Source organism: Manihot esculenta, chromosome 18 (assembly GCF_001659605.2).
Source record: "Manihot esculenta cultivar AM560-2 chromosome 18, M.esculenta_v8, whole genome shotgun sequence".
Classification (NCBI taxonomy): domain Eukaryota; kingdom Viridiplantae; phylum Streptophyta; class Magnoliopsida; order Malpighiales; family Euphorbiaceae; genus Manihot; species Manihot esculenta.
The window spans coordinates 17,345,663-17,366,258 of record NC_035178.2 but is presented as its reverse complement, the minus strand read 5'-3'; the positions used below and the strand labels follow the sequence as shown (position 1 = coordinate 17,366,258).

The 20,596-nt window shown below is 32.5% G+C and overlaps 1 protein-coding gene across 7 annotated transcripts; it reads right to left on the bottom strand.

Moving 5' to 3' along the window:
* Window positions 1-787: 787 nt before the first annotated feature.
* On the bottom strand, window positions 788-14,515 carry LOC110606772 (tRNA modification GTPase MnmE). 7 transcript variants are annotated; one of them, XM_021745753.2, is made up of 12 exons: window positions 14,147-14,514; window positions 13,227-14,016; window positions 12,214-12,326; window positions 12,003-12,122; window positions 11,790-11,877; window positions 8,767-8,858; window positions 8,575-8,679; window positions 5,860-5,969; window positions 2,278-2,365; window positions 2,147-2,182; window positions 1,963-2,057; window positions 788-1,266 (listed from the first exon to the last, which is right to left on the bottom strand). In XM_021745753.2, the coding sequence occupies exons 2-11, from the start codon at window positions 13,867-13,869 to the stop codon at window positions 1,974-1,976; spliced, it is 1,479 nt and encodes a 492-aa protein (XP_021601445.1). In that variant the 5' UTR covers window positions 13,870-14,016; window positions 14,147-14,514; the 3' UTR covers window positions 788-1,266; window positions 1,963-1,973. The 7 variants fall into 7 exon arrangements, 6 of the variants coding, with proteins under 6 accessions (XP_021601445.1, XP_021601446.1, XP_021601448.1 ...); XM_021745754.2 differs by having other exon boundaries at window positions 1,968-2,057; XM_021745756.2 differs by having other exon boundaries at window positions 13,227-13,920.
* Between the last annotated feature and the right edge of the window lie 6,081 nt (window positions 14,516-20,596).

The following is a 20,596-nucleotide window of genomic DNA, read 5'->3' as shown; positions in this document are numbered from 1 at the left end:
AAAATATTAAAATATTTTTAAGGTTTTAAAAAATTTAATAGTTAGTTTCTTCTATTAATTTTAACAGTTAAATATTTAATATTTAATTTTTATAATTTAAAAAAATTTACTATTTAATTTCTTAAATTTATAAAATATTTATTAATTAGTCACTTTATATTAAAGATATTTTAAATTTTTTTATAATATTTAACGATTAGAAAAAGACTAACTAATAAATTTTTTAAAATATTATAGTCATTTTGGCTATGGTCACCGTGAATTTTCGCAAATAAAAATATATTAAAAAAGTATTACATATTTATATACTTAAAAAAAAATATAAAAAAGACAAAATAATCTAAAAAAATTCATCTCTTCCAAACTCTCACCTTTGGATGGGAGGCGAAAGCTCCATACACTCCGGCCAAGAAATTAAAGGTGCTACCGTACACTATAATATATAGTTATAATATATCGTTAGCCTCTATATCTCAATGCATATCACTCTTAATAATTTAAGTTTTTTAACTTTCAATTATTAAATAATTTACTTTCTATCATGTAGTAAAATATAAATATCATATAGAAATTAAATTATTTTACTATTTAAAAGTTTTTAAAGAAATAAATATGGTAAAATTAAAATTGAAAAAATAAAGTAACTTGTCATAAAAAAAGTAACGAGACATTATACATCTCATAAAAAAGTGATGCCGATACATAAATCTCAAATAGTCAAACTATAACACTATCAAATTAAAAAAATAAATAAATAAATTTAGGAACCATAATAATATAAGTGTTCATTTTCTAATCTACTGGCTTATCATTCTATGTCAACTTCTTACGTGGAATCATAGTGATATATAACAATTTGCACTGATATTGGCTCCTAATCTAGTAGTGCACACCAATATCATTATATGCATAATGATTATGAGTAAATCAGCCACAAGACTAGCATTGTAATTCCTGAAATAACGAGCTTTTCCAAAATTGATACCCATTCCTGAGGGATCCAAGAATTAATCAACAATTTTATAGATCCCGTTCTCTTAATATCAGAGACATCTACGAAATACAAGAAGCAAAATGATCTCTTTCGAAAATATGAAAATCTAGAAATCTAAGATGATGCCAAATATCTGCACTTTGAACATCAATTTGCCTTGTGAATCTTGTTTGCTGACGTAGGCAGTTTATCAGCACCCAATCGACAAAAACAACAAAACAAATATGGAGCTTTGAGCTGTTGAAATTTTTATCTCAACAATAAGCCAGATCCTGCATGGATCAAACGAAGATAACCAAGCCATGAGTTAGTCGAGGAAACTGCAGAAATAAAAAGTCAAGTAGGAACTAGCATAACTGACTAGCCCATAACAAAATGATATTTAATGCACAACTATAAGAACAGTGACAATTTCGCTTGTGCAAAGATCCGTTATAGTCACATTCTGATAGAGGCAGCAGTGCCATGGCAAGGCCCACAACCTCAGCCTCTAAGGGTTTTACTACATAAAGAAATCTAAGAAGCAGAATGATTCTAGAAGAGGACAGGAGGAAGGGAACCATGGGGAGGTTATGCAGTTAGGGGGAATTGTGGAGGAAGCATCTTTGGGTTAAGTGTTATCATTAGCAAATGACCAGCTTTAAAAGAAGGAAATTTTAAGAGAAGCATGTGAGATTTGTTATCGTATTTCAGCATTTGCTGGGCTTGCTTGAGCTAGATTTCTTTTTGCTTCATCTTTATTGTAGTTAACGGAGAGAATATTGCAATTCCATTTGGCTTTGCCATTAATCAGTAAAGATTGATTTCTCTCCTCTTATATTGCTGTGTTTGTCTCCTAATTCTGACATTCGAAAAGGTTGATTAGGCGAAATGTATGCCAAGTTCGATTAATTGGTAAGGTTCATTCCATGAATTACAATTCTCAAAAGTCAAAATTAGACGACAGGTTTTACCCATCAAGTACAAACCTGACCATGAATTAGAGCTTGACAAGCCGAGCAACCTTGGAAAGAACTGTTCTTAAACTTCGAATACCAGCTCCAGACTTTGAGCTTACCATCATCTGTGTAAAGCCAAAGTACTTAGATTGCCCCTTCCAAAAATAAATGGAACAAACCAAATTGCTTAATGGAATAAATTGTTCCGTCATACCACAGGTTGAACTATAGACTTGTTTTCCTTGAGGCTCTGCAAAATTATATGGCATTTCAAAATATATTCAGTCTCAAAGAAGAATTGCTAAATTTTGTACACATTGACATTTACAAATGTATAAAATTCACCTCTTCAATTTGTGTTGCACGGCGTGCCACATCAATTGGAAATACCACATCTGTCTTGGTCAATACAATCTGGTATTTTGTCTGATATCTGTAAAATTTATTAATAAAATTGTAAACATAACTGCTTATCATGTCTAGCACCATGGTTATCTGCAATGCATACAGCAAAACATACCCATTAAAAGTGGACTTAAGCGCGTTACTTTCCAATGCAATCGGGAATTTAAAAAATAAAAAGAAAAAGAAAAAGGAAAGAAGAAGAAAGAAAGAAAAGGAGCAAGTGCATTGGACCGACTGTACTTTCTAATATAGTCTCACAGCATTTTTAGATGTTCTTTTCCGTGTCATAATGATTCCAACATGCTTAACTAAACTGTATGGCAAAAACAACGGCAGAAACACTACAAGATTTTCAAGGATTACTAGTGGATTTTTCCATTAGTAATCCTTCAAAATCTTTTGGTAATTAAAATTATTAACAGATTTGGCCGTTGCTACGAACCTCATTAGTAATTCTTTTACCAATGGATTTTCCAGAAGTATTACTTATGGATTTTGAAATCCATGGTAAATAGACAGAAAAATTAAAAATAAAAAACTCAAATATCATTATCCATTAGTAAATTTACCAGCAGATTTTGAAATTCATTGAATTGAAATCCGTTAATAATTTAAAAAGATAAACAAAAAATGAAATATCATACTGGTTTATAATAATAAAGTTTATTACTATTTTTAACAAAAAAAGAGAGAGAAAATAAAAAATAAAAAAAAGAGAGAGAGAGAAAATAGAAGGAAATAAAAGCAAATAATAAATAATAAATGGAAAAAAGAAAGAAAATGAGAAAATAATGAGGTATGAAAATAAAATGGAACAAATTATAGAAAATGAAAGCAAATAATAGAAAATAAATAAAAATAGTAAAATAAGTGAATGATAAATAAGAAAAAAGGCGAGAAAAAGAATAATGCGGTAAAAAAATAAAATGAGAAACAAAAGGAAAATTAATAGAAAAAAAAAATAAGAGCAAATATTTTAAAAAATGACCGAGAAAAGAAAATGAGAGAAAAAAAAAAAGAAGAAAAATGGTAGGAAAAAAATCTAGAATGGATATATATATATATATATATATATATATATATATATATATATATGAATTTACCAAAGTATTTAGCAACCAGTTGTAAATCCATTGCTAAATTTAAAAGTAAAAACAAAAGTAGCTTTTTTTGCTCCAAAAATTGCCAATATATGATTTTAAAGTTCATTGGTTATCCACTAGTACCAACATACAAAAGCAAACTTTTAAAATCTAAAAGTTTACCAACGGATTTTTAAACCATTTCAAATAGGGAAAAGCATTGTTATTAAAATTATCAACAGCTACCAACGAATTTCAAATCCATTCTTAATTTCAATACCAATATTTTCCTACATTGTTATTACCAATGAATTGAAATCCAGTCAAAATTTCAATATCAAATTTTAGTTTTTGGAATTTACTAACGAATTTCAACATATTACCCTTTTGCTCATTGTTTTCTCATTGAACGAAATAAATTAAATTGATTTTTCAATCAAAAGCGGTATGTGAAATCTTCAATTTTTTCCTTTTTGCTATTCCTATCCCAAAGGTACAACATTTGAATCAATAAAGACATTTTCTTCTATATTTGTGTTGTATGATCGATACTATTATTAAATTCGGGCCAGACCTAACTCACCCCAAAAACTAGCTCAAGAGCTCAAGAGGGAGAATTGCCTATGACTCATACAAGAGACACATTATCCCTTTCCACAACCGATATGGGATTCAACACACCCCTCACGCCCAGAATTTTACTGGTGCGTGACACATTTATAGGAGGCCCAACATCGAATGGGGAGGCTCTGATACCATATTAAATTCGGACCAGGCCTAACTCACCTCAAAAGCTAGCTCAAAGGGGAGGATTGCCTATAACTCATATAAGGGGCACATTACCCCTTTTCACAACTAATGTGGGATTCAACAACTATTACACTCCAATTTCTTCTCAACACCTCCCAAGCAAAATCCTGAATTGGATCCCAAATTAACAAGTTAATATGAGCTTATCCATGTGGTTATGCACTCTTCAAATAGGAATCTGTTCTCTGGAAGATCTAGCTTTCGTGCTTTGGTGGGTCTATGAGATTCTTTCGATGACCTATGCTCTGTTCAAAGGATATTTATATGATCTGATCAATTGCATAAAGCATGCGAGCTCAAATAACTATTGGACCCTTTTTTCATTAAATCCAAAATAGTTAACTCAAGTTATTATAACAGTTTTGAGATAGGATTATATATTCTCCTTTTTGTTTCATAATCCCACGATGTGGGATCGTTACATCTTATCCAGTTAATTTTGTGACGCCTTCGTTGCAACCTTGCTTATATTATATCAGGTGTAATTACTAAACCAAAATCGGACTCTCGAGTATTATAGTTAGTTAGTGGTTTGAGCGATTCCACCTCATCTCATTGATAGCTCTTTTCTAGAAGACCCACTAATTTCGCACAATTTTCTAATTTAAGATGGCTTTAATACCAATGTAATAGCCTAACTCCAATTAATCAAAAAGACTTTTAGGTCTTTTTCTACTAAATCCAAAATGATTAACCGAAATTATATTTTAGCAAAGATTATATAATCCCACAATCTGGAATCATTACATAACCTACTGGTAAATGTTAGGACCAAATTTTATTTATTTATATTTTTGCTTAACAAAGTACCAACGGATTTTGTAATCCGTTGATAACTAGTAGATTTCAAAATTCACTAGAAAACTTAACACTATTTTTTTTTTACATACAAATTACCCACTGAATTCGAACTTTCTTGGTAATTACAATGGATTTCAATCCATTGGTAATTCGACAGATTCTTGTAGTGAAAGTTCTTGTAAAATACATCTTAATGATCATGTCCATAAAATGGACACGTAAGTTTTAATCTAGTTACAGAAAGACCTAGCAAGTCAGGAAGAAAACAAGTCGAGCAACTTGCTTGACTAACAAAATATTTGAATTCAAACACACTTGGATGAAGTAAAGCTTTAACTCAGATGACTCAAGTAACTCATGAGCCAAATGAAATATTTAGATTTTACATACAACTGTACTATTAAATAGCATATTTATATAAGAACTTATGATATTAACCTTTTACCCTAAATATATGAAATTAAAAAGACCAATTTAAGCTTAAATTAAGACTCACTTGAGTTTATTGAAGACATAATAAACTTGACCTGAAATTTAATAATTGAGTGGTGTCAAGCTTCAGTGCATTGAATACGTCATCAAGCTTAGTTTAACTATGAAAAATAGAGCTCAAATTAGGTCCAAACCGAATTCCAAAAACTGAGTTTGATAGTTAAATAGAGTTCAAATGGAGTGCTATAGTAACTTGACTAAGGTCAATCACGTTCAGGATGGCAGACATTCTTCATTATGAATGCATACTTTTGGGTCGCTAATATGTGCAACATGCAACTTATAATAAGATGTAATTCTGTAAAACGGGCCAATGAAGTACAGGCATAACTCATACCTTTCCATCAAATCAATGAGTTCATGGTCTCTTGGTTTCATACCCCATTTTGTGTCAATAAGAAGACATACTCGTTTTAGACCAACTCTAGTAGAAACATACTCCTTCACCTGTAATGTTTAACAAGTTAGAGTTAGCAGGCATATTTACTATTCCAACATTTTGAATTGACCTACATATGTGCATAAACAATGATGAAATAAGAAACATATACTAATAAAAGTGATATCTATTAAAGCTCATGACCCATATATTGTCCCAAACAAAAAGCAACATGAAATGTTACTAATAAAGATAAATCTAACATTTGTGAGAGTGAAAAAATCTAAGTTCTCATTAATATCCAACAATAATAAGGGTGGAAAATTAGGGAGTTGATCCTCTTCAATGCAGCATCACCAACTTTGAAACTTTACATTTGGCAGTTTGATACAGATAAAAAGAAGGTCAAGAAATATCAAGCTTTTAACAGAATAAAGGCCAACTTGCTGCACCAATTTGACAGCAATTGCCAAATAATTTCGAAGTTCATAAATCAGGGTAAATTAAACATGAAAGCAGGCAAATCAGTTCAATTTATCCCAAATATTGCTCTGTAACACATGCTATTATGAAAAGTGTCCTCATAATTATATATTACTACCTCCAGTTCAATTACTAGTTAATCCCTGAAATTTGACAAAGATAACAAGTATTTTTAAATTATTAAAAAAATGCAAAGAAATTGATCTTTTAGACAAAGTTTAAAAAATATTTATTTTCAAGAATTAAATTTAGTATTTACAGTTTTCACCATAGAGCATAGACATGTAAAAGAGGGGTAGAATTTGTTTCGAGACCAACAAATTTTTTCTGGAAAAAACTTGAAATTTCTTTTGAATTTTTTTTCTTTGGGAAAAGTCCTTTTTTAGAAAAATGCTTTTTTCAAAACATTCTTCAAAATAAATAACTTTTCTTAAAAAATTGTTTTTGTTGTTCACTTTTTTCTCAGATTTGTTGATTCTGATTACCGATTTTGGGTTGAGACTGCAAAAGGATAAAAAGTATTTTTTTATTTTGATTTTTAATTGAATTTTGTTAGCTGCTGCTACTGTAGTTTTCTAGGAGGGGGAGTAGAGAGGGGGGCAGAGAGAGACAGAGAGAGAGAGATAGAGAGGGACCAATTTGTATGTATTAACAAGTATCAGAATTTTTAAATCATAAAATGGTGTATTACACAGGAAAATATGGGTTGGATTGACCTGATCTGCCAGCATTTTGTGCATAAGGAAACCTAATTTATGGATTTGAGCTTAATTGGCGATCGGCCGACTGCTGCAATTTGAGGGGGCAAGTTGATCTTTATTCCAGTTCTAATGCCTAAGACACTCCCAACTCTTTTTTAGATTTCATAAAACAACTTATTGGGCTATTGTTGAGTACTTCCAGGTCTGGTAGTATAATATTTTTGTTTACTCAAAAAAATTAGTAAGCCCATCATTTTACCAATTTAAAATTCAGGCGCAGTTTTGCAATTTTCAGCCTAGCTGGAACAGGTTGGCTGGATGCCTTTAGGTTTACAATTAGCCTTATTTTAGGTCCTTCATTACTTTTGAAAACATAAATACTCATTTGTTTTTGTGGGAATCCAAATCCCTTGAGGATCAGAACCTGTTCTAGGAGCCCGATGTTTTAAGGTTTCAAAGAATGCAGCCATAAATGCACACGATCTTATTCTTTTATCAAAAAGTTAAGTGAATAAATGTTTTGGCATTATGCTTCTTTGGATTGTATGCAACAATTTAACTGTAAGCAAGACACAAAAGGGAGCATTGCACCCCAATGCTTGTGATATTATAATCTTCTTTTTATTTTATTCTATTTTTTACCTTGCAAAGCAACTAGTTCTACTGTAAAAATAAAAATTGTACAATTTGCCGGTTAAATGTTTTCATTTCAACTCAAAATTCAAGTATAAGCTCGCAGCACCAATATTTTTACTAACATTAAAGTTGCTTTCCTACATAAATTTCCAATTCAAATTCAAGTTCTGCAAGTTGTCCAATGTCACTGTTATAGTAATTTCAAATTTCTAATGCAAAATTATCCTATTCTTTAACTTCAGCATTGACATATGAAAGGGAAAAAAATCTACTGCATTATTAGCAAATGACTATTAGTGATTGCCAATTCTAACGAGAAGAGTCCTTAATTACTGATTCAGAATTGTATGAAAATTGTTCTCAAGAAACAAATTTAAGAAAAATAAAAAAAGGATATGAAAAATGTGAAAATGCAAAGAAAAATAGATTAAAGGTTCACACTTTCCAAATTCCAATAGTTGTTGAATCCTTCAAAATTTAAGTAGGAAGCTAACATTTAAACAAAGCATTAAAAATTCTTTTAGAAAATACCTAATACTATGCAGTTAACCTAAACATTAGTTGTCCACAAAATTAATCACACCATTAATGCAGCAGGAACAACACCAACATCAACAACTAAGCTTAATTCCTAAACTAATTGGGGTCGGCTATATATATCATTTGCTGCCATTCAGCTCTATCACACAATCATTAATGCAGAAAAAATTTATCCATCAACACAAACCATATCAAGTGACAGTGTATGCTATGGGCAGATACCGGTGGAAATGTAAGTTCTCATATACCATCAATTCAAAGGAACACAACATTATATACCAAAACAAAATTGAATTTCTGTGTGCACACTTACAAGCTCCTCCCAGGCATCTTTAACTTCTTCTTTTGCATATGCAAATCCATATCCAGGCAAATCGACCAAACAGACCTTTGATCCCAGCTTGAAGAAATTAATAGTCTGCACAAGAAACCATCATCTTTACCAACAAATCCATAATAATAATAATAATAATAATAATAATACTTTACAGGAATATGATAGCACCTGAGTAAGGCCAGGCTTGTCTGATGTCCGTGCAACACCCCACTGTCTAGTGAGTGCATTGAGTAGAGATGACTTCCCAACATTTGACCTTCCTAACAAAGGCAATAAAACCCAGTAAAATGTCTTGCAATTTCTTAACAATCGAAAAGGATAGTTATATGGATTACTCATAAAATAAAGGACTATATGAAGTAAATGCTAGCTTCTCACACTCAAAAAGCCTTTAGATTACAAAACCAAATATCCTTGCATAAAGAAATTTAATTATTAAAAAAACCCCAATTATCCTATGAAACTTTGCAAATAGATTATTTACAATTCTACCTGAGAAAAGAAAAAAAAATTGCATTGCCTCAATTCAGTCCAAATCGAGAACCCGACATCAATCAATTATTTTCATAGGTCAGCTTGATTGGATAATAAAAGACACTTGATGCAAAGCCAGGATCAAGTCGTGATCAAAAACCCTATCACACAACTTGACGATAAAACACACCAAAAATATCTTTCAAGAAATTATTTTACTACACTCCTAACCAACTATTGTGATTAAAAATATAGATAAGCAAGCAATTACAGCTAGAAATCACCATAATAAATTCTTGATAAGTTAACTAAGTATGGATAAAATCCATAATAGAACGCCAAAAGTTGAACCTGAACCTTAATAGGTTACTAGTACAAAGAATTAACCATCTTTGTAATGGATAAAAGAAATTCTCGTTATGGAGAAAAAAAAAACTTCCTAATTTAATAATTTCCTTATGTACAAAAATAAAGACTATTTATAACTAAATATCTCCTAATTCTAGTTGGAATAGAAAAACAAATCACATTTTAATTGAAATAGAAAAATAAAACAAATCCTATTTGAAATAAGAAAACTTAAGGTAATCCTATTTGAATAAGGAAAATTAAATCTAATCCTACTAATAAAAGAATAATAATAATAAATCAAAACCTAACTAGAATATACATAAAAATCCACTTCCTTCCATAATTGCCACTTTTGAAAGGATAGGAAATATTGAAGGTCTCCTACTTGATCTAGGACTATAAAATTCGTCCATCTTTTAGCAAGTCAAAATCCCTCTATATATAGGAAAATTTTATTAGTCAATAATGTTAATTTGACTCCTAATGCATATAGGATCGTAAAAGATATCAAAAACACTATAATTTCTCATATATAACTTCCAAATAAATGATGGCTGAAATTGGACTGACGAATTTTAAGAAAACAATTTCTTTTTCTTGTATTCCAAACGTGATATTCAGAATGAATGACTCGAATTCTCCTTGATTCCTCATGATTCGAAACTTTTCCATATTTAATTTTTAAAGAGAGTGAAGACATCAATTAACAACTTGTTCAAGAATCGTGTCATTTCCGTGCTCGCATCAACACTCAAGTGCAACTTGATTACCATTAAAATCTCTGATACTCCGACTCTTCATTTTGCCATACGTATTTGTGCCGACACCAATTCATGGGATACAACATGGAATATGTGTCTGACACATATTCATGCACTCAAACACTTGAGTAACATACTCATACATAGTTAATAGTGCATTCTTTTATCTTGAGATGAAGTGTATGCATTTCGATAAAAGGAGTTATTTAGTTCTATTTTGGATGAAATATTTTATTGTATTTAATCATCTATTTAGACTATAGTTATTATTATATAACTTTAGTCTTTTATTCTAATTTATTTTATATAACATATCGTATTTAAGTACCCGTGTCTAAACTTAGATCCACACCATATATTTTCTATTTAGTAAGTTGACAAGTCAAACATAGAGATATACACCCATTTCTGACACCCATATCCGAGCCCAAGTAACATAGATTAAAATTTAGATAAATACTCATACTAATCTTAAACTAAAGCTCAAATAAAGTTGCATGAGCTACTCAAGTCAAGCATTATAACTCTCAAACTCAGATCACCAAGCTTATAAGAATTTGAGCTTAACTAGATTAAGACCAATTGGATTTTGAATATTTTGCATGCAAAGTCCATGTAACCCTAACTTTGTTAATTGGGAGGCATATATAAAACATTAACCTTCCTCTAAAGAATTCAACTCAAACAATAAGAATACAACTTAAACGAATCTAGGATATCATAGGGAGTAATGTAGAGATCCACTCATTCTCTTGTCCCTCCACTTTCATCACCAAATAATTAATATAATTGACAATGTAATCATCATCACTACTAGCTTCCTTCTCATTTTTCCATTTAAATAACATTTTAGTTCTCAAGAAAATTTTATAAGTACGCCCCCTTCTCTTATACAACTGAAATAAAAAAAAAGTCTGTTATTATTTCAAGAAGGTTCAGCAGGTATGAATATCAGCTTAACTGACATCTACATCATTGAATCACAAAAAAAATTGGTTTGTTTGCTTCCCTGTCATAATTTGTAGCCTAATATAAGAAAGTGAACTTATTATCTTTTAACTAAAAATTTCATATACCGTAGAACTAACTTACATAAATCAAGTAACTTATAGGCTCTTAAGCATAGGTATTAATCTTTGTTGCCCTAACCTGGTTAACATCTTTGTCACAATAAGAAAGAACACAACTTCACTTTCATAGTGAGCAAGAATGACTATTCCTTAGTTGAATTTCTCAACAAGATCCAACTAATAAGAAGTATCCATGAATAACAAGATAATACTAGCACTTGGATGCCTATGCTTTCAAAAAGGTACTACTATTGAGTACCCTGGTCACTTTATCTCTTTTCAAAAAAGTAACTACTATAGAGTACTATGGCCACTTTCTCTTGAATCCTCATACTAAGTTAGTAAAAGTGGTTTCCATTTTATTCAACAAATAATGAAAATTTCATGATCATACTAGCCCACTGAACTCAAAGTAAATTAATCTTGATTCTATAATCAAGCTTGAGAAGAAAAAAAGTGGCATGAGGTCATGGCAAAACAAATACACATTTATGATATAAAGAAGGGGGAAAAGAGGACAATATAATATCTCCACCTGCAAATGCAATCTCTGGAAGATCAGGAGGTGGGAATGAAGACGAAACTTTTGCAGAAGCAAAAAATGTCAATTTGTTCCTAAAAATCTGTACAAGTATAAAAGAGTGTCATTATTCTGATCACTAGACTGATATACTTTCGATATTATGGATGGATTTCATATTAGAGGGAAAAAAAATAATCTCTCAAAAATCATAAAGTACAAACTTACATTTTCTTCAATCCGTTCTCTCTCAGAGCTTGTAGAGAAGGGGATATTATCTAATGGTGCAGATAACTCAATGTTGTAGCCTGCCCTTTTTAGCTCAATCAATCTTCTACGGCCTAGAAACTGACATCAGAATTATCTAAAATCAAAATACATGAAAGAAAATAAAGAAACTGATAGACCAAACATCTCAAATCCTGCTCATACAAATTACATTATCTTCCACAAAGGAGAGCATGGAAGGGCTAGGTTCTATTGCACGAAATTGTGCATTCTTTGACATTTCAGCATCTTTCTCGAACTCTTTTTTCTTCTCCTCTACTCTCTCTGTGAAGCAACAAACATTCATAAAAGAGGGAGAAAAAACTTACTGGTGAATAAAAATGCAAGAAAAAAAAAAGGGAAGTATTGAAAATGGCAACTTAATGTCCGAGGAACATAAACACAAAGCATAAGATATATATCAAAATAAAAAGTGTTTTGAATATATAGCTACCCCCTACAAGCAGTAGTCAGTTGCCAAAAAATTACGAATAGGAAACAGCAAGGCAAAGATAGAGAATACACTGGGCGAATAGGGGCTAACAGCCTGTCTATTATGTTCTTACAGTACAGGCATATGGTACCTTGGATCTGAATAACAAGAAATATAAGGAGTACAACTTCAGGAAGAATGCCATGGACTAAAAACTCAGGCAAAATGAAATTGAAAAATGCTCTATCTTTCTAGATATTCTAAGACATGAGATATGAATCTTTCAATGACTAGATTCCATGAATGAATGTCAAATGCACAGTAAAAAGTTCCATTGTGCCATTGATTGTCTATCATCAAACAAGATCCTCTTATAACATCCACCACCAGACTTTAATTCTATATTTTTTCTGAGGTAAAATAAGTTATACAGGGAAATGCAATTCATGAAGGACATCTTCTAAAATATAAATATAAATAACAGAAAGCTCAAATTTATTATTGCCAAACAGCATAAAACTTGTACACTGTTGTTGTGATACGTTTTGTACTCCTCCACATTAATGTCCAATTAAAAGACTCTTAAAAGTTATGCATCAATAGAATATGACATGTCAATAAAAAAGCATGCTATGCTTATGATTGACTCTTCCACCAGACAGAGCAAAAGAAAGAGTTAAGGAAAGGGACTTAAATTGTTTAATGGACAAAATATACACATCACAAACTGCATGAATTGGAAAAATTCTTACCACCAGAGACTGTTCCATCATCTAGCCGTTTATTTGAGATATCATGTGGATCTAACCGAATTACACGTTTTTTCTTCTTTGGCTGGCCATCTACCTCTGCGTTATCATCGGCAACGCTTTGTTTGTTCTGAAATGTTTTCTTTGAAGGTTTTGAATGAGGTACCTTAGGATGATTGGTTTGACTTTGAACCAAGCGCTTACTTGAGTCAGATTTGCTTTTGGATTGTTTCTTGGATAAATCATACTTACCAGCATCCAATTTACCTTCTTCCTTTGACCTGTTACTTCGTTTACAACTGGGCTCTTTTGCACTTTCTGTTGCACCAATACCATCAAAAGAAGGATGCTTTTTTTTGGAAGTAGCATTATTCATCCTACCAGAAACCCAAATGGAGCGGGCAGGTCCTTTGCTATTTTTCCTTTTAACAGTGTCATCTTTCATTTGCTTTATTCCTTTCTTAGATAAATCTTTACTTTTTGTATTGTATGACAATTTTCCATCAACATGTTGATCAGCAAAGATTCTCTTCCTTTTCCTACCTGAATTAACAGCAAACTTGCCCTTCCCATCAACTTCACTCTCACTGCCTTGTTGAACACCATGGTGGATTTTTTTATTCTTTCCTCTTGTTTTCAGGTCCATGTGTTCAGAACTCTTCCTTTGTAATCCTTATATTCCTCAGAATTCTTAGTTCTCCAAATGCGAGTTAGAGTTTATCAAAATTCAAATTCACGCCCAATAAAATCCAATGGAAATAAAAACTAAAGCATCAGCTGAAATTTTATAATTCTGAAAAATTAAAGAAGAAATTAAGAATTGAAGATCAGATAAAGCATTTAAAACAAGTAATCATGTATTGCGATAATCTCATATTAGGCAGAAAATTCACAAGTGGAACAGGAGTGAGAAATGAAAATACCTTATTCTCTTTGATTTGCGTCTCTCCACTAGAATGGCAGCGTCTTTAGTCGAGCACTCAAGCTACTGGAGAGAGAAGAAACGAGACAAATAACACAAGGCACACAAGCAGAATGGCGACGCCGTCACGCGAGTCTGTTAGCACCAGAGCGACAAACGAAGGGAGGCAGCGACCAGAGAAGGCAAAGGGGGCCGCGACTCGCGAGATGAGAAAAAAGAGAAAGTGGCGATGCACGAAGCCGGTGAAACTGAAAGCCGACCAAGGGGATAGGTGGAGAGGGCGCGAGACTGAAACTGAGAGCTTTGTGGGGGCTGGGCAAACAGAAGCGAAGAAGGTAGAGGGATTACGGGCTTTGGGCTTTGGAGATTTTAAGACTTCTGTACAGTGTTTGTTTGGATTCTATTTGTTAAAAGTGGAATTCAATTAAATTTTAAATAACATTTATTTGAAATGAAGATTATTGATTAATATAGTATAATTTAAAATATAAAATTCAATTAACTTTACATAATTTATATTTTAATTTCTTAAACTGCTTTTAAGAATATAATGAAAAAAAAAATTTACTTTATCAAAAAATTTTATATTTAATAATTTATAACCATTAATAAAAATATAAACTAATTAAAAATATATTAATAAGTTTAAAATAATTTTTTATGATTTGGAGATTTATATAATAAAATAAAAGTGTTACTAATCAGAGAAAATAAATTAAGATATTATAAAATTAAAAAAATATATTTTATATAATTGTCTATATCTAGTAGCAGTAAATAAATAGAAAACTAGTTTTATATATTCAATGTTTTTTATAACTAATAAAGTTTAATTAAATATTAAGAAATAAATTATTGTGAGAAAATTATTTGTTATGCAAGTTTTGTAGATTCATTTCAAATTTCATCAAATTTGAAGAAAAAAAAAATTGATTTTAGTTATACCAATTCTATAGAATTGAATTTTAATTTTTGTTTAAATCAAACATACAAATCCAATTGGATTTTACAAAAATTTAAGATTGAAATTGAAGCTTAGTGCACGAGCTATGCCTTTGCATGGTTTTTATAATTTTAATTTTTTGAAAAAAATAATCTTTTTATCATTGAAATTTGATATAATTAACGAATATGTCATATTTTTAAAAACACATGATTTTCTCACAAAATTTAAAATTTTTCAAAACACATGATTTTCTTATAAAATTTAAAATTATTCAAATTGAAAGTATTTTCATTAAAAATATTGTTATATGAGGATTTATCTTTTAAATAATAGGTATTCTTTTTAGAGTGGGCTATATTAATGAAGCATGAAATCGTATTGAAATTGGGACTCAAAAAAGACTTGGGCATTTATTACGTGAATTATATTCACAATTTATTTTCATATTTGAACAAATAAAATATTGGAGGGTTTCCATTCCACAATTATTGTTTTTTTCAGTTTTCTTCTAATTTGGATATGTTATTTTGGAGTTAATTTATTAGAAATATGACTATATAATTACGATTCATTTATATTAATAAATAGTATCTAATTAAAGTGAAAAAAGAGTCCAATCGAATAATAAAGTGTATATACAAAAAGTTTTTAGATAAAATCGCTAAGAACTTTTGAATCATTGTATTACTAATTTAAAAAGATTTTACAAATTTCAATTTGATTATAATTTTTTTTTTTAATTTAAGGGATGAAAAAAAAATCATTATATAATATAATAATTTTAAAAGATAATAGGATTATACGAAAATTAAATGTTGGTCAGTATTTTAATAAGCAAGTAGTAAAATTTTAGCATAAATTTGTTGCTTTCTTTCAAGTCCCTAAGAAATGTTCTATTTAAAAAAAAAAAAAAAGTCTATGATTTAGCCCGCCTAGGATTTTTCATTTGGTATCAATTTTTAAAGATCTTTCTTCTTATCTTCTAATTTTTGTTGTTCTCGTCCTTACATCTACTCGCTTTTTTCTTTATTCTCTTTTTCAACAATAGCCAGAAATGATCTAAATATCAATAAACTCATAGCAAAAGCATAGAATTTACAATGTGAATGACACAATCATCAACCTCTGCATTAATATTGAGGATGAAGAATCAAAAAATCATAACTTGCTTGTGGGCAAACTCATCACACCTAAAACCTCTAATGTCAATAAGGTGAAAGCGGTCCTCTCAGAATCCCAGAATCCCAGTGCACCATAATATAAGAAATTATATTTTTACAACAAAATTAATTATTACGCATATAATTTTATCACCAAAATATATATATAGTAATTAATTTACTTGTCTTTATAACAATAAGATCTCTTGTCACCGTAATCCTACTTTTTGTCACTAATGTAAATATTTAATATTTAATAATGATAGATAAAATTTCATCATCATTTTAATGGGAGGCAAATCTTCCCACCAATTTTTTTGAGGATAATTTTTTAGTGGCGAAAAATTAATGATTTATAATGCAATTGGTATAAAAAAACAGTATTTTTGATAATTCAATAAATATTTTATCATTAATTTATTGAAAGAAAAAATTAATATAAAATGATAATTTAGAATCAATTCATCTCGTCACAAATGAATATATTTCAAACAATAAATAATATTTGCCACTTTTATATTTGCAGCTAAATTTCTTCCGCAATATTTTGGAGGAAATGATTTTAGTTACAATGTATAACGTCTTTAAATAAAATAGGATTAACAATATAATAGATTGCCATAAGTAAACCAATAAAAATAAAAAACAAATATTATACTTTATTTGCATTATTATTGATGTCGTTGAAAATAACTGAATATGACCTATCAATCTGCAAAAGAAGAAAGTGAGATGGTTGGCGTCTAAAAACAGCCACTTCGACGCTCAATTTAGTAAATTTTTCAGGAAGTGTAAGTGAAACAGTCCGGCTCAAACTGACCCAAATAACTTTTGGACCCACTTTCCACTTGGTCAAAATAGTTAACCCAAATTATTTAATAGTTTCGTGCTAGCTATTATATACAATTCTAATTTTCCATCATCTTCCGATGTGGGACAGCTTCCGCACCGGAAGCAGACAGCTGGCCGTTACACTCGATCCCGCTAAATTTGTGACGTCCTCGTCACAACTGAATCGGTTACAATTACTAATAAGGATCGAACTCTTGGGTACTGTGGTTCGCTAGTACCTCGGGCGGATCCACCTCGTCTCTCACGGGTAGCCCTTTCCTCGTTGACCCACTAGTTCTGCACAATTTGTCTAACTCAGGATGGCTCTGATACCAATTAAAACAGCCCGGCCCAAATAATTTTTGGACCCACTTTCCACTTGGCCTAAAATGTTAACCCAAGTTATTTAATAGTTTCGTGCTAGCTATTATATACAATTCCAATTTTCCATCATCTTTCGATGTGGGACGGCTTCTGCACCGGAAGCAGACAGCTGGTCGTTGCACTCGGTCTCGCTAAATTTGCGACATCCTCGTCGCAACTGAATCGGTTACAATTGCTAACAAGGACCGAACCCTTGGGTATTGTAGTTTGCTAGTACCTTGGGCGGCTCCACCTCGTCTCTCACAGGTAGCCCTTTCCTCGCAGGCCCATTAGCTTCGCACAATTTGTCTGACCCAAGGTGGCTCTGATGCAAATTGAAACAGGCCGGCCCAAACTGGCCCAAATAACTTTTGGACCCACTTTTCACTTGGGCCAAAATGGTTAACCCAAGTTATTTAGTAGTTTCCTGCTAGCTATTATGTACAATTCCAATTTTCCATCATCTTCCGATGTGGGACGGCTTCTGCACCGGAAGCAGACAGCTGGCCGCTACACTCGGTCCCGCTAAATTTGTGATATCCTCGTCGCAACTGAATTGATTACATTTGCTAACCAGGACCGAACCCTTGGGTATTGTGGTTCGCTAGTACCTCGGGCGGCTCCATCTCGTATCTCATGGGTAGCCCTTTCCTCGCAGGCCCACTAGCTCTGCACAATTTATCTGATCCAGAGTGGCTCTGATACCAATTGAAACAGTTCGACCCAAACTGGCCCAAATAACTTTTGGACCCACTTTCCACTTGGCCCAAAATGGTTAACCCAAGTTATTTAGTAGTTTCGTGTTAGCTATTATATACAATTCCAATTTTTCATCATCTTCCGATGTGGGACGGTTTCCGCACCGGAAGTAGACAGCTGGCCATTATAGTGAGTGTAAATAGAGAACTTGAACTTAAGAAGAGTGTGTTAGAATACGTACCTTGATATCTTTGTATGCTTTACTTTTAAACTGTAATAAGATAAGGTTAGTTACTGACTTTCCTTAAAATCCAACTAGTACTTACTAGTGGATAAGAGATTCTATAATTATAGGTGTAATGAGGATCTGTTGTATAATATCTTTTAATGATAACTAGATATCACGAGAGACTCGCTTAGATACACGGGGCGAGCCATCTATTGTTTCGAGCACTGATCATCAATTGATAAGGTCTTTTCTCTTATGGGTGAGACCTTAGTGACTGATGGTCACTATTTATTAAGATTTTCCCATGTAGTCCTATAATATGGTGACAACACATTATATACTTTGTGCGATTATTATGCCATATCAGAAGTCCCATCATCGGTCTTCAATTCTTCAAATTTGAAGCTTACATTTGTTTTCCACGGTTTGGACATGTGGTATGCTTTACGTCTCTTCATTTGTTCTGGTGATAAATGATGTTGCTTCATTTTTCGAGCTACATTTAAACCAGTCGTCATAACAATAGTATAAATTCTCCCTTTCTCCAACAATTACCACTTTTGCTCTCAGTTATTTCCTTCTTTTTTAAAAAAGCTCGAACACTCGGCTCTCTCTCTCGCATTTCTTAAAGGTAACTCCTTCTTCTATCATTTCCCTGCCTTAAAAATGAATAGGTCTTCTTCATCTTCTTCTTTCAGTAGTAGCTCAACCTCTAGCTCTTCCTTCGGTGACCCCATCTGTAACGACCCGAAAATCGGACCGCTACCGGCGCTAGGATCCAGATCGGCTTAAGGCCGCCGGGACCCGTAGCAAGCCTGACATAACACCTGTAAACCTGTATAATCCCATACATGATCAACAACATGCATAAAAATTTAAAACTTTTCCTTCCATCATCCAACTCAACCTGAACATACATGTACATAGTCATGATCATAATCATGATCCCTCTGTGGGATCTCAACAATGCCCCAATGGGCGATACAACATGAGATGAGTTGGCTAACATCTGTATCATCAAATATCTAAGATCATGCATCAACAAGGGATTACAATACTCATAGGGTCAAGCACATCTATAACCTCAATATACCTCATTACATACATACTGTAATCTCTTACATTACATCATAGTACAATTGTCATGTCCACAATCTAGCTATTACATAGACATACTTCAAAACTCTGGCTAACCTCCTGGTCTACCCTGTACCTGCACATCTAGGGTTAGGGGAGAGGGGTGAGCTACAAAGCCCAGTGAGCAGAATAGTGAAATCATATATTAAAATTTTCATGCTTTCATGAAATGCAACACATCACAACAAATCACATCTCGGATGGTATTGTCACCAATAGTCCTCTACATAGTCCAACTGTGCCGGGACGTAGAATGGGTACAACCGGTCTTTCTCTTAACATAACATATCATACAGTCCAACTGTGCCAGGGACGTAGAATGGGTACAACCTGGACTTCCTCTTACATCGTGCCAGGGACGTAGAATGGGTACAACCTGGACTTCCATACCATATCATGCCATAACATCATCATATCATATGAGGACTAAAGGATCATCCAATAACCAATCCACATCAACATCAACATCATAAATGCAATGCAACATATTCGTGAATACTAATGCAAACAACCTACTATATCTCATGGCATTCATGATGCATGGATCATGCTAAAAATTTATATTTCATTTATTTTAAAACTTAAGGTTTATTCCACTCACCTCTGGCTAGCTCTGACAAACTCTGTAGCAGCTGGCTCACTGCTGGGGTCCTCGGTTCCTCGGGTCCGAACCTACACAGGTGGACTCCAATGAGGGACCAAACATACATAAACATAACTCTAACATACTCCCCAAAAACCCCCCTAAAACATCATGAAAACATCACATAAAAACATGCAAGAAATGGCTGAACAGGGCACTTTCAGCGGCAGGTTCGGCGGCCGAAAGTCCCTTCAGAGCCGAAAGTCAGGCAGGTTCGGCGGCACCTTCGGCGGCCGAAACTCCCAGACAGAGGCGAAACTCATGCATGTTCGGCGGCACCTTCGACGGCCGAAAGTCCCAGACAGAGACGAAAGTCTCTTTTCGGGGGCAACTTCGGCAGCCGAAAGGCCTGCCTCCCCAGCCATGTTCGGCGGCCGAAAGCTCCTTCGGCTGCCGAACCTGGTTTCTGCCAAAGGGCAGAAACTTGGCTCCTTTATGCACAT

Excerpts from the sequence above, each read along its gene's own strand:
- LOC110606772 (XM_021745753.2), bottom strand. The coding sequence starts at position 13,869 with ATGGACCTGAAAACAAGAGGAAAGAATAAAAAAATCCACCATGGTGTT. Across the intron at positions 8,680-8,766 it reads ACAAGCCTGGCCTTACTCAG|ACTATTAATTTCTTCAAGCT; the intron begins GTGCTATCATAT and ends TTTCTTGTGCAG. Across the intron at positions 2,183-2,277 it reads GTGCAACACAAATTGAAGAG|AGCCTCAAGGAAAACAAGTC; the intron begins GTGAATTTTATA and ends ATAATTTTGCAG.